The sequence below is a fragment of the Danio rerio genome, chromosome 21 (genome assembly GCF_049306965.1).
Source record: "Danio rerio strain Tuebingen ecotype United States chromosome 21, GRCz12tu, whole genome shotgun sequence".
Taxonomy (NCBI): Eukaryota; Metazoa; Chordata; class Actinopteri; order Cypriniformes; family Danionidae; genus Danio; species Danio rerio.
This window is the reverse complement of record NC_133196.1, coordinates 49,735,001-49,750,012: the sequence shown is the minus strand read 5'-3', so window position 1 is coordinate 49,750,012 and position 15,012 is coordinate 49,735,001. Positions and strand designations below refer to the sequence as shown.

Below are 15,012 nucleotides of genomic sequence, written 5' to 3'. Positions count from 1 at the left end.
TGTGTGTGTGTGTGTGTGTGTATTCTCACCCCAGCACCATGCCCAGCTCCTTCACATGCACCCGTGTTTGTCCTCTCAGATACTCTGCCAGCATCTTACTCTTAAAGTAGAGCTCCTGCAGACGGTCCTCCAGATGCATGATACACTGAAACACACACACACAGTTTACTTCCATATCAGCTTCAATGGCCATATTTACTCAAATTTATGAATGACAGGTGTCTATAAAACATGCGTTACTGACCATAAAACAACAATAAATAACATTTAAAACAGGTTTTTTAGAATAACTTTGATCAAAATTCTGCAACTACCCAAACTGGTAGCCATTCACTTCCATAGTAAGAAAAAATACTAAGTCAGTCAGTGGCTGCTGATTTCCAACATTCTTCAAAATATCATCTTTTGAGTTGGACTGCAGAAATGAACTCAGTCAGGTTTGGAATAAATGAAATGAAGAGAGCAGATGTAATGACTGAGTGACAGACAGGATCATCTGAGGAAGCTAGTCTGGCTAAAATCAACTCAATCTGAGAGTGCTGATGTACAGCGCTGGCGCCCTCTGCAGGACTGCAGAACAATCACAGCGTGAGGGGAAAAGGGGGCGGGGCATGTTGGGATGTGGGCTTCTTTAAGACTTCTATTAACATTGCTTACCAAAACTGACCTTGTGCATTTTTAATACTGTAAATGACACGTTTGACCTAAAAAAAAATAAAAAAATAAATAAAACAGAACTACAAATGCGCTGACTAAAGTATTATTACACTTCATGCAGTTTAAAATAACAATATTGCTAAACTGTAAATGTGGACTACTAGTAAAAGGCAAATATATTTTATTTCTTATAATCTGTTTCTGAAGACACTTTATTTTAAATGTACAATTACAGCTATTAAACTTATAGAACTGAAGTAAATGGTGTGAAATGTTAAGGGAAAACTTCAGTTGATCTAGTTGTGCTGGAGATGAAGTGTGTTTAAATACACTGCACATTCAGAGTTTCCTCTGTAACCCGCAGATCTCGCAGCCTTTATTTATACTTCAGTTAATGTAAAACAGCTGTGGACACTAGAGGTCTATTTAACTATTCACAGCACATTTCAGTCATGCATGCACACTACTTGCGTGCATCTAATTATAGTCATCAATACATGTGATCATTTAAAATTAAACTCCGGACTTGACTAATTAGTGTGATGATGTCCATTATTATGTTAATGTGTATCTGTCTGCCCTGCAGTGACCCAAGACGGACTGATGGAGGCGCTGTTTCTATTGTTCATCAGCTGTTAGTCAATGTAAGCCCATCATTTTTTTTGAGTCAGATTTTTTTTCTTATAATAATAATAATAATAATAATAATAATAATAATAGTAATAAACAGATTCCTCAAACTGCATTAACAACATTTGAAATGCATGTAATTTTCCACTGTCTATAATTGTACTTTTTTCTCATTTCACAATAGTTCAAAGATCTTTGATGTTTATTCATTATTATTATTATTATTATAATTAGAAAAAAAATCAGAATCAGTAAAAATCAGAATCAGCAGAAAATAAAATGAAATAATTCACAATTGGCCAAGATTCAGTGCATCTCCAGCTAAGTTTCCAGTCACTTATTTTTCATGAGCATTTTGGATTATGGCATAATAAAATGCTTAAAAGAAATGCCAAGACATGCGTACATTTTGAAAATGCACACAAAAAACTGATGCACAAAAATTGAGAGGGACAAACTATAATGTAAACACATTTACCCAATAAATTCCAGAATACCAGTAATTCCAAAACCCCATTTAGCAAAAAAAAAAAAAATCATAAATCACAAACTATCCAGTACACTGAATTTATTTGTACCTTTTCAAACACACAAGCTGTTATTGTGTATCTGTCAGTGTGTGCGAGTCACTCACGAAGTTTGGGGACAGGTTGAGGCGGTAGAGCTGGAGTGTGGACTGCAGCAGACCCGACACCAGGCTGGACACCAGCACCTCTTTACCCAGTTTCTCAGAGGAGCGTCTCTGGCTGCTGGCCACCGTCACCGTCCACTTCTCTGTGTCTGCAATAATGCACACGGCCTCCGCGATGGGCTCGTCCAGCACCGGATGCTGAAAACACACACACACACACACACACACACACACACTCAGTTTACATTCAACAGCTCTGCACTCAGGTACTGTCTCCAGTCTCCGCTTTACTTTCAGGCGTCTCTCCATTCCTTAAATGTATTTGTTTGTTTGTTTATTGCCACATCAGCACTTATGGCTATTACATGGCAAGATCACTATTAATAAAGACATATTACATAATTATAACCGTTTTTAAAATACAGTAAGATATTAAACAATAAACAAATAACTAAATTTACAATAAAACCCACACAATTTCTCAGTTCAATATTTGAGAAATATCTTAAAAACCTTCAAGGGGAAACTTTTTTCTCAGTGTAGAAATAGTCTAATGATCTGTAAAATTTCCGATTCTAATTGTTTTTACAATAGGATTTCATTAGTTAATGTATTTACTAAAGTGAACTAATTATGCATAATACTAGTATAGCATTTATTAATCACAGTTCAACATTTACCAATGCATTAACACACAAACTCATGCGTGTTATCATGAGCTAAGACTTTATTACTATTTACTAATATGAACAAATACTGTAATAAATGCACTGTTCACAGGTTGTTTACAATAGTAAATGCAGTAATGAACATTTACTAATACATCCTCATTGTAAAACGTAACCAACAAGTTATGACATGCATTATAGGAGATGATTAACTATAACCAAACGTTCATTTAAATATTACAATTATTATTATTATTATTATTAGGGCTGCACGGTGGGGCAGTGGGTAGCGCTCTCGCCTCAAAGCAAGAAGGTCGCTGGTTTGAGCCCCGGCTGTGTCAGTTGGTGTTTCTGTGTGGAGTTTGCATGTTCTCCCCATGTTGGCGTGGGTTTCCTCAGAGTGCTTCGGTTTCCCCTACAGTCCAAACACATGTGCTATAGGCGAATTGAATATTCTAAATTGTCCTTCATGTATGAGTGTGAATGGAAGTGTGTGGGTATTTCCCAGAGTTGCAGCTGGAAGGGCATCCGCTGTGTAAAACATGTGATGGACAAGTTGGCGGGTCATTCCCCTGTGGGGACCCCTGATTAATGAAGAGACGAAGCTGAAGAGAAAATGAATGAATGAACTAATTATTATAATTATTTAATTTTTTAACTGTCTCTGAAAAAGAAAATCACGTGACAAACTGGTCGGTATACCTCTATTGATTTATTATTCTTTTTAATCAACTTGATACCAAAGTACTTTTAACAACCCCAGTTAGCACAAACGCTAATTCAACACACATGTTGATAGTGATTCCTCAATGCATGAACATTAACAGACAACAGTTATCCATTATATGAGCGAATGCACAGGCACTATAATAAGCTATATGCTCCTCTCATTACGGCGGATTAATATCTGGTAGCCCGACTAGAAACCATAACAGCCCCGTTAGGTCAGGCTAGAGGTTTGTGAGCCCTGTAGTTTGACCTCTATTCCCTAGTAGAAGTTCATCTCAGCAACTTTGTGAACAGTTTTCGAGAAACAGTTCTTCCTGCTTTTTAAAGAGAAAACGTTTATTATAATACAGAAGTTTTGTGGATTTGGGCCAGAAGTCTAACGCGTTTGCAGAAAGGAGCTTCCTGAGGCATTGCAAGATAAGCTGGCTGGCAACAGCAGATGAAATGTGCATTTAGTGGTTACCTGCACAGCGTGAGCCAGGTCGGACACCAGGTTCTGCTTCAGCTTCTCATCGTTGGGGACTCCTTGCAGAACGAAGTCTGGAACGTATGAGGGGCAGTAACCTCCAAACAACGACCTGCCGAAGTTAGCGATGCTGGGTTTAGAGTAGTTCTCCACCAGCTTCGCCCTGCAAAACATCCAATCATGTTTATTATCAGCACTTTCACACACTTCTGCAAAGATCATGTGTGTACTTTAGGGGTCATATGACACAACATGTTTATATTTGTGTGTGTGTGTGCACTGCAATACAGCAAATGATGTAGAGTTTAATATCAGACTCACCCGGGCAGCGGCAGCTCCAGCTCGTCCTGGAAGTCGCTGTCGAAGGCTCCATCGGGGTCCGCTCTGGGCAGATCGGGGCCTGCGTCCTCGCTCTCGCTGTCCCCCAGAGCGCTGTCCGAGCTCTCGTTTCGAGGGATCTCCCAGTCATTCAGAGGAGCTGCTTTCTTCTGCTCTACAGCTGAAGGGACACTCAGAGAGATCTCAATGCCTTTATCCAGATCAGCAGAACTGCAGCTTTTACAGCAGCCGGCGTCCACACGCACACACTCCAGCTGCACATCGGACTTGTCTTTCGGTGCATGTTTCCCGTAGACATCATCAATAGTCAAGGTCTGCACAGGGTTGTCCTCACTGAAGTACTCCTCAAACATGTCCACACAGTCCTCCTGCGCACTCGCACTCCACCGAGGCGTCCTTCCAGTCACAAATTCTCTGGATTTACTCTTGATTTGGTCCACTTGGAGTTTATTCTCAGTGTTAGTCTGCTGAGCGTCTCTGAGGAGCTTCTGCTTGTGTCTCCGTATCTCCTGCTCCACCTTCTGCTGCCGGCTCTCCAGGTCAGATTCAGGAGACATGGAGTCGCCGATGAGGAATGTGACTTTGGCTGAGGGTTCGATGTCTGGAAAGCTCTTGTCCGGGGGTTTTTTCTCCAGCAGTGAGTCGGACGGATGGTGGATCCTGATGGGAACGCCTCCAGCTTCAGCCTGCGCCTCCTGCACCTCCACGGAGGCTCTTCTCTCAGACGGAGAGGTGGATCCCACTTTGACTAGGGTCTCCAGCCGGGTGTCGAACAGTGGGCTGTCGGCCACTCTGCAGACCGGAACATCACTGGTGTGCTCTGTCTGGTGTTCGTCTGGGTTTGCAGGGTCAGATTTGTCCCCCTGGCTCAGGTAGTCTCGGCTGGGTTTGTGCATAGTGACCAGCACATACTCGGACTCCTCCACCTCTCCGCGGCGCAGTGATGTGGTGATGAGGGATCCGGGCATCACGATGGCCTCGTCCTCGGCGCTCTCCAGCAGGTGTGTTTCCAGCAGCTCCGAGCAGCGGATGAAGTAGGTGAGCAGGTAGAGGAGTCGCTGCACCAGCTCCTGCCGCCGGCCCACCACCACCGTACGGGACAGACGCACCGGCGAGCCGATCGCCCCGTACAGGTCACCTACAGCAAGCACACTATCAGCAATGGAGTATATACACACAGACTTAATTTTCAGTCAGCCAGTAGAGTAGCTCCCTGTACCCTCATTCACTATTCCCTACAATAGTCCACTAATATAGTCCACTTACAGCAGTGAATGAAATGAGTGAGTGAATTCCAGCATTCAGTGCACTGAAGGAATGCTGTTTGTTTGTGTTTTAATACATCCCTAACACAGATTTACATTTCTGGCTCAGACCCTGTGATAGTCATTTAACCCTCTGTCTATCAGTAACCAAACAAAGACTTTTCATTTCAGTCCACAAACATTACAGTATTTAAATCATATTGTATTTTTAAACTTTACACTAGTTTATACACCTGGATTGTGCTTTAGACACCATCTAGTGGTCAGACGTGGAAATTCATTCAGCATGCATACAGTGCATTATGGGCTGATTGTAGCTGTTGGGTGTTCATGGGTCGAAGACTCGTTATTGCTGTGCATTGTGGGTTGATTGAGTGCACTTCATATCGTTCACCATGGTTTCAGACACCACTAGAAATGGTGCTGCCTAAACCAGAGCACTATTAAGGGTATAGCGGTGCGATTTCAGATACAGCCGGTGTTTATCTCCATCCCTAATCAAACACACCTGCTGGTAAAAACGTCATGCTTATGTTTTCATTTTCAGGCGTGTTTGATTAGGCATGGAGTGTTTTGGTGATTTCCATCAAAGCTCCACTAGGGGGCGAACCTCATGATTTCTGCGTGATTTACCGAGCTGTGCCCAGAGCGGGTTGTAGGGGTGTGTTTTCGCCAGCATGTCCACACTCTGCGAGGAGTGTTTCTCCAGGAAGATCTGAATGGGTGGCTGACCGTTCGGCATGACCGTGGGAACCCAGGCCAGATGATTAGTGAGCACCGCAGTCAGAAGTGCAGGAAGGAATCTAATGAAGGAGAGAAAGCAAGCCAAGACAAGTTAATAATAAAAACAGGACCACCACTCACATTGATCACAGCATGCAATGAGTATTCTAAATCTGCTCTTTATGTATGCAACAAGCTTTAAGATGCATGTGATCTACAGCATCTATGTCTATTTTCAAACTGTTTTTTTAATTGAATATGGTTTTTACTATTTTAAGTACCTTAAAAAAAAATAACCTTCCTGGTGAAATAAATAATTAAATATATATTCAAACATGTAAATAAACAAAGCAATAAATAAGTATATAAATAAGTCAAACAAGTAAATAAAAAAAATACAAAAAAGTCAAATAAACAAGTAAAAGTAAATAAACAAAACATATATGATAAAAATAAAAGAAAAATATGCAAACAAGTAAATAAATATACAAGTCAAACAAATAATAACAATAAAAAAAAACAAGTAAATAATTTAGAAATTAAATAAGCAAAAAAGTAAACAAGTAAATAAGTAATTACGTAAACAAATAAACAAATGAGTAAGTAAATAATCAAATAAACATAGAAAGTAAACATAATAAAGATGGATTAAATAGAGCAGTGTGAGTGCGGTTACTGAACTGGTTCTTGGAGGCCTGCTCCATCAGCAGGGCCAGCTCCCTCATGAAGTGTCCACAGAGCTGGTTCTTCTCTGGGGGTCCAGACATCATGGTGAGCCAGACGGGCTCTGGCACTCGTGGCATCGTGTACAGGTTGCAGATGGTGGTCCTAAAAAAACAGAAAAGCTTTTGTCAGACGCTAAAACAAACGGCACTTGATCGCACAGGGCTGTCCCGGCCGGCGAAGGCCTGTTCAGCATATTTAACATCTGACACAGCAGAGGAACACAGGCTGCAGGCCAGAGCTCAACAAGGGAGATGTTACAGTAGCTAAAGCTGAGAGATAGGAATAAATACAAATACCATAGTACAAATCATCTGCAGGCCCACAGGAAATATTTATTAAAGTATATATATTTTTAAATCACTATCATTATTGTGCCGTCGCATAAAGCCAGACTATTTTGAGGGATGTAAACAATAACAATAGTCCTAATGCATTTCCTGTTTTACATTTTTAATTTCTATGGCTTTGAGAATCTAAAACGACTCGCATACTGAATGTTATGATAGCTGTTTTAATTTAAGTTATGATTAAATTGCATCTTGATATTGTTATGAAATAGTTTGACAAAAAGAGGGAGCTGTTCATGTGCCAATGACATCAGCACATTGAAATGATCAATAGTTTTAATTTCGGTTTCTCTCAGTCGAGAGTAACACACATGCAGATTATTCCTGTGGCTGGGTAAACGTGGAAACCTTGGAAATATTTGATAGTAAGTGCTATATTTTTTACCATTATTCAAGGGTCATATTGGTTTTATTCCACCTGTATTTTGTTGTAAAAACACTTCTTCGTGGCTTACATGCCATGCTGGTGGTGTAACGTGCTCATTTTGCTAATATTCTAGATAAATGGTCTCATTTAATGGGTTTTCCTCATGTGTATTAAGATTTGTACAAAAACTATGTACAGTAGTAACATTTCAACGTCAAGCTGGTTGAATTAAACATTAAATTATATGCATACTTTTCCCCTTTTTATGTTGGTGTTTCACAGAAAAAAGTAGTATATAAAGAAAAACAAACAGCAATACAGACAATAATGTTCCCCGAACTGCTTTCTGCTGTTCTTACGCGATCTGTTAAACATTTGCTTAAGCAACAATTACTTAGGACAGAATCATAATTATTATTATGCCTAGTATTTGTAGTACTTTTATAGCAATTTAAACCTCTCCTTCAGTACGTGCAAGGAGAAACAAAACGCTAAAGTTTCACTGCATTAATTCTGTGTAAGAATAACCGTGTGTGTCTAATGCTCGGACACAATCACACACACCAGCCACAGCAGATGTGTGACACCACTGAACATGTTGTTTTGCATTGGCACTGCTGACAGGTAACGCTTGAAATATAAACCTCATGCGTGTTGTCCTGAGATGCATCAGTTACATCAGGTTTGCACTTTCTTCTTGTGCTTGAATGTTAAAATGGCCATGTAATGCCCCCAACCAAGAGTTTGAGACCCCTGCTTTATAGGTTCAAGTACTCTTCAATACTGATGCCAGTTTTTTTGTGGTATCGGTGGCATGTATGATGCTAATATGATGAACTGTTAGGAGACCAGCAAAGACTGATAAGAAGAACTGCTCCAGCTGAACAAGTGCCCCTCTGCTTCACTATACACCAAGCAGAGTTCAGGACACGCAGGACATCATCAGAGGAGCAATGCATGCTGTAAAGTGAGCAGCAGGGAGATCTCCCACATGTCGTTTCCAGGTACTGCTGCTGATTATGCGTAGGGAAAGATGCAGATAGCGGGAGCGCACCGATAACAACGTGACACTTGGAAGAAGGACAAACCCTTCCCAAGCCGTACTACTCTTCTCAGTACTGAAGTTAGTGTGTAGTGAGCTATAAAAAGCTTCAGCTCACAGACAGAACCGTTTTAGCTCTGGATTAGGTAAGAGTTATGAAGCCGAGGTCTACTTTCATGAACCCAGGCTTCCCCCTACAAGCCAAATGTCAAATTCATTGACTTTTCCAGACTTTCACTGACTGAAAAGCTCAATTTCCATGATCAATAATGAACAGAAAATACAGGCTGCATTTGTGTTGTGAACTGAACAGAAAAACACAGCCACTGACAGTATTATGGTACAGCCAGCTAACAGCATGTGACCCGAGGAAAAATGGCACAAAAAAGCCTAATCATAACAGTAGGCAAAACGCATAACAACGCATAAACACAGTACAAACACAACATTGAGTAAACAGAAACCAAAAAAAAAACTTTTAAATATGACAAACAATAATCAATGACATTTTATGATTTGGACAAATAATAATAATAATAATAATAATAAATAAAAAAAATCCTAGACTTTTATTATATAATATACACATTTTAAAATTCTATGATATTCCAGAAATCTCTGTGACCCGTGGGAACCGTAAAGCGACACCTTGAGCTGTGGACTGACAGAAAACAACATGCACGTTCCTTCATCAGTCCAGCTCATTGGAATTGATTTTTTTACAGGTACCCACACTACACTACAGCTACTAAACTCATATTAACACATTTATTAGTTGTCGCAGGCATGATAGAATATTTGGAAGAATTAATCAAAATTAATGAATTCAATTTTGTACCATAAAGGTCTCATTCTAGAATAACGACACATTAAGCATCTCCCATTTATTTCAGTTGAACTGGAAAAAAATAAAACAAATGTATTTACAGTAAACTGAACAGATTATAACTGTAAAAATAAAAAATGCTTTAATATAATAGGGAACCAAGCGTCACCGTCCCGCTCTCCCTCGTGAAGCTAATACGGAAGTATCTGAAACTGCAACTCATGGAGATTCCGCTAGTCCAGGCTCCATAGGAGCAGATTTCTATTGAGCCCAGTGTTAAAATGGTAAACTTTACAGCAGAAAAAAAGGATTTACAGCCTGATACAAAGAACGATTTTGGTGTACATTGCTAATATTACCCTTCATGACAACTGTGAGGGGGTACATTTTTTTTTTAACTTATCCATTTCATTTTTATTAAGTCTGCACAATTAAAGGAGTGGCCATTTGAGTGGCAGCTAGGTCTCGCTGGTCACAGTCACCTCAGCTGATTCCGGCTGATTAGCTGCTGAACTCTGCATATTCATTGCATTGTGTTGTTTTGTGTGGCTTTACACAGTCAGTCGCCCTTTGGAATCATTTCTTTCAAATATCAGATGATTTGGTATGCTGTGTACACTTAATTGTGCTCAAACGTGGTCTCCATTTCCCAGATGAGTGAAATGATATACTTGTACACCATCTCTATACATGTATTTGCTTGATTTAGGATCATTTATAATGTTCTTTAGAGCTGTACTGCACTCCAGAATCTGCCAGACTGATCAGCTGTAGGCTCTAGATCAGTCATCTGAAGTGTCGTCATACAGTGTTCTGCTGGAGTTCATCAATAGTCCTGCATTTACTAACACACACTATATCTGAAGTGTTTGGAAGTGATTTAAGTTTTCCTCCTTTAGTAATAAGAAAACCGTCATAAGAACAATGTTTAGTGGCTCAGTGTGTTACAGCAGTGTCTTTAAAAGACTAAACGCTTCATTGATATAGTGAACAGCCGAGCACATGTGGTCAGAACACAAGCGAGTCGCAGGTAATGAAGTATTCAGAGTTTCTCCCACAGAAAAGCCCGTCTAAGCAAAATGCCAGCAGGCGACTGTTGCTCCGCTCACGCTCCGCCTCTTTGCCCTTATTTGGTTACCCCCGGCTGGAGCGATGATGCACGAACAAAATGGCACCGGCTGGCGACGTCTACTAGCTTCATTTGCGCTTTTCAGAAACCTATAGGTGACGTCACGGATACTACATCCTTATCTTTTACAGTCTATGTAGGGAGCATTTGAGTCTGGTTTTAACTGCCTTGCAGACTTGCCTACCACAGGAAGTGACCTCACTTTAGAGCAAGTCACATGCTTTTTCAGTCAGTGCTTAACAGATTGCACTACCTTTTTATAAAATAGAATAAATAACAAGGTTTCTGGACTGTCAAGCTTCATCCTTTCCTCTGATCCCACACCCGGATGAACGGAACACTCAGAGAGTGTAATAAGCCATGCGGAGGTGGGAAATCTGAAATATTTGTTTGTCTGTTCTCTTGCACATTATTGACTATTCTGGTCCGTCCTGACAGTGTGTGGGAGAGATAGTGTGTCGGCTCGGGTTGCTCTGGCCACTGACCAGCAGGCATATGACTGGAAGTATGAGAGTGTGTGTGTGTGTGTGTGTGTGTGTAGAGGATCACCCCTGAAGCTCTCACACACATTAAGCTTTTTTTTTTAAATACACCAGGACTGAAGAACAAGCCCTTCTGCACAAGAAAATTCATCAATTACCTGTCCAATACGGGTATAACACTACTCCTCTTTCAATATCTGACACTACACTGCAAAATCTTTTCTTACTGAGAGTTTTTTGTCTCGTTTCTGGTCCAAACATCTAACAATTTTTAAATTAAGAAGCATTTTCTAGACAAGTAAAACATACTGTAATCTATATACATCTATAATCCTCTTAGTCTATGCTGACATCATCTTCAGCAGCTCAAACACTCTAATGGCTAATGGACAGACGGCTGCTTCTCACTCAGGCCTGCTGATTATGCTAATGAGATGGAGAAATGGGAACTAGTGGGCGGGGCTTTCCCCCTCTGATGACACGTACAGCAGGAGAATGTCAATCACAGTGTTTCTGCATCAAGTCTGATTAGAACAAACACAACTCACTCATCTTTATCATTAAAGGCTGTTGAAGATACTCACACACACTGCTGACACACACAAACACACAACTGGGTTTAAACCCTGCATGCAAGTGATTTTTGCATAATTTTTGCACAAACTCACCTGAACTCATTCAGGCCGTCCACCATCCGACTGTACGCCAAGGCTCTCTGGTTGGCATCGGCTGACCTGCGGCTCAGTATCATCGCCTTCAAACACACACACACACAGAGATTGAGTTACACACATTGAGAGTGGACACACTCTTCTATAAACCCAGGCCGAGTCTAACCTGCTCGATGGCGCTCTTCAGTTTGTTCATGTGGCTCTCGAACAGTGGGAAGTGGGAGAAGAAGAAGTCCTGGAACTTTGTGTTTTCCTCCTCGTTGGGCGACAGCTGAAAGATGACCCCGATGGCGATCTTCTTCTTGCGGGCGACACCCAGACTCGGCCCGCTGCTCTCGTCAGACATGTTGAAGCTCTCCTCCACAGACCTGCAGAAACACATTTAATGATGCAATCACAGTCTAATAATGCAACAACGCCATCTCAGCTAGTCTGACTGTACTGCATGTGGCCGGCTGAAAAAGAGGCAGTAAAGACGTGTTACTGTGTTAGTAAAGCAGAATATCTGAAGAAAGAGATGCATCATGTAGTTTGAAGCCTGATGTCTGAGAAAATAAAACACTTCACTGACTTTATTGCAACAAAAAAAAAAATAAATGAAAAATTGATAATGTGCTGTAGCTGTTGTGCAGTAAAACTGTGTGTTGTGTGTGCATGTGTGAGTGAGTGTTAGACAAGCTGTAAGTGTGTGTGTGTGTGTGTGTGTGTGTGTGTGTGTGTGTGTGTGTGTGTGTGTGTGTGTGTGTGTGTGTGTGTGTGTGTGTGTGTGAATGAGAGCGGGAGAGAGATTGTGTGTGTTGCAAGTGTTTCAGACGAGCTGCGTGTGTGTTGAGCATGCATGCGTGTGTTAGACAAGCCGTGTGTCTTATGGTCCGTGTCCACTGAGTGGTACAGTACGGATTGGTATGGGTCACCTTTATCAGGTTTGCGTTTCCACTGCCAAAAGATCCCTTTAGATGGGTGTAGTGCATGACAAAGTTTAATTGAAAGTGATTTTTACTTGAGGAAATGTCACAGTAACACTGTACAGGTTGGTCATATATCATATGAGCAGAACTTCTCACAAAACAGATGCTTTATACACATCAATACTGTACAAATGTTCATTAATAACCTTACTATGAACATGACTTGATTATAACTGCAGATCAATGACAGTGTGAAATTACCTGCTGTATTGTCTGCGATCATATTAGATAAATAAATAAACAAATATATGAATACATCCCTCCGCCTTATGGTACCCTTTGCAAAGGGGGGCCAATAAGTGGTACGGTACGGTTTGCTTTCAGGTACCCTTTGACAGTGGAAACGGCCATAAAAGCGTACCGAACCGAAGCGTACCGTATCACTCAAGTGGAAACGGGCCATTAGACGAGCTGTTAAGTGTGTGTGTGTTAGAAAAGCTTTAAGTGTGTGTGTGTGTGTGTCGCACCATCTGGGGAAGACTCCGTTCTCCAGGCTGGTGGTCTGGCTGCGTAACCAGCGCCTCTGGTAACTGCTGGCACAGCTGCTGGTCAGAGAAGAGCCCGGAGACGGGAACGGTGTGATCAGCAGACTGCTTAAAGACGCTGTGTGTACAAGACAAGAGCAGGTCACACTCTACACACACACAGCTATTCAGAACAGCAAAGTCTAATACTGCAGTAAAACTGCATTAGATTACAGCGGTGTATGGTAGTATAATATACACGTTTAGTTATTAGTTATAATATATTTGGATAGTCGAGTTACCGAAGCAACAGCAGAATCACCACATTACATTACACGGAATCAAATCTAGCAATATTGATTTTGTTAGCTCGCATTGCTAGTTTTGGGCTGATCAATTCATCTGTGCATGACAGTAAGACAGAAAAAATAAATAAAGTAGTTGCCCTTGTAATCTTTAATTAAGATCTGTAAATGCACGTCTTGTTTTATTTCAGTCAGATTACACATCTTAGGAATTGGGCGGGGCTAACACTTAACCACACCCCTCCAGCTGTCAGTTTTGACATCTAACAGAAATAGTGAGCAGGAGGAGTCTGTTAGGCTGTAATAACTCTCCCCAAACCCTTTTCCCCATCTTTCTGAATCTAACGTCTACTTTACTACATCCAATCAGCTCGCAGTAAATTAAAAAAAAGCCACACCCACTGTTTACTTATTTGATATATTTCATTTCTCTAGGAACTGCATCACATTTCGAGAAAAACAAAACAATCGCACCTTCCAGGTTATGGGCACTTAAACTTGAATAATAGTATGGTTTAAAAACACTACAGTATTTGCTATGGATTACTACAGTATTTAATTTTTTATATGGGTTCATTATATATGCACAACTGAACCACTGAATCAGATTCACAAAAGTCAGTCATTGTTTGCTGATCTGTGTATTGAGAGCAAGTGATGGCACAAACGTTGTGAAGCAAAACACAAAATTAAATTAAATTAAGAAAATAAGAAAATTAAATATAATAAAAAAATAAATTAATTATAAAAAATACAATAAAAAAATAAATAAAATGTTTAAAAAAAAATCGATTAAATAAAAAATAATGTAAAAACTAATAAATAAAATAAAATATTACAGACGTGATTTTCCAGTTAAAATAACTTAAAGTTCTTCCCAGGAACACATTTTTAAAAGCGTCCATCAAAGTGCTCTCAGTTTAGAAATGGAGCACTGCTATTGGACTAAAACATGATGCAGCTTAAACAGAGCAGTCAACCAAGATAGACAGTTCAGTGACAATACAAGCATGGAATTACACTGAAGCACTAATAATAAAGATGTTCTGCTGGTGAACAACACACAGACGCACGCACGCACACCACTTTAACAGAGCTTTAGCCTTTACGCTGTGGGGTCAGCGGGTCTCCAGAGTCACATTAATAATAAGAGGAGACACTCCAGAAGCTCAATGCAGATGAAACGCCTGTGCCGACGCAGGCCTGAATTAGCCTCCTCATTAACCAGTGCAGGCCTGTTTTTTTGGGATCTGCTAAATATAAGCATGTGCATGTGATGCAGCATTAGCCAGAGCGAGGGATCCCAGCTATGTGGCCCAGACCATCACGCCACTTTCCATTGCACAAGCTTTTCCAGGCCCACTGCATTTCAGAAAGCTGCAAATCTCAGAGGCATCAGGCCAATATTATACCACAGCCTGACCTGGTCATACCACAGTAACAGCACAGAGGAAGCTGTTCAGGATCACTGGATTATTTCCAGTCCGATGGGGTATAACATGCACAGGGACTGTAGTTTTGTTTCATTAAGTTCTCTCAGGTGTTTCCGGTGAACTGTCATGCCATTATAAACTCAC

The 15,012-nt window shown here is 40.7% G+C and overlaps 2 protein-coding genes across 5 annotated transcripts in view; both read right to left on the bottom strand.

Moving 5' to 3' along the window:
• ddx46 (DEAD (Asp-Glu-Ala-Asp) box polypeptide 46) overlaps window positions 1-15,012 on the bottom strand; it is an 800,864-nt gene that overhangs the window by 242,602 nt on the left and 543,250 nt on the right. The gene's annotated exons all lie outside the window — the stretch shown is intronic.
• The window catches only part of fnip1 (folliculin interacting protein 1), a 43,601-nt gene that overhangs the window by 4,099 nt on the left and 24,490 nt on the right, over window positions 1-15,012 (bottom strand). For all 4 annotated transcript variants that reach the window (XM_005173917.6, NM_001127465.2, XM_005173916.6 and 1 more), the window contains 9 exons: window positions 13,134-13,269; window positions 11,865-12,066; window positions 11,696-11,781; window positions 6,790-6,936; window positions 6,019-6,188; window positions 4,103-5,258; window positions 3,779-3,944; window positions 1,922-2,116; window positions 30-145 (listed from right to left, as the gene is read on the bottom strand). In XM_005173917.6, the coding sequence (XP_005173974.2) occupies window positions 30-145; window positions 1,922-2,116; window positions 3,779-3,944; window positions 4,103-5,258; window positions 6,019-6,188; window positions 6,790-6,936; window positions 11,696-11,781; window positions 11,865-12,066; window positions 13,134-13,269 (2,374 nt within the window). The remainder of the gene's footprint in view (window positions 1-29; window positions 146-1,921; window positions 2,117-3,778; window positions 3,945-4,102; window positions 5,259-6,018; window positions 6,189-6,789; window positions 6,937-11,695; window positions 11,782-11,864; window positions 12,067-13,133; window positions 13,270-15,012) is intronic.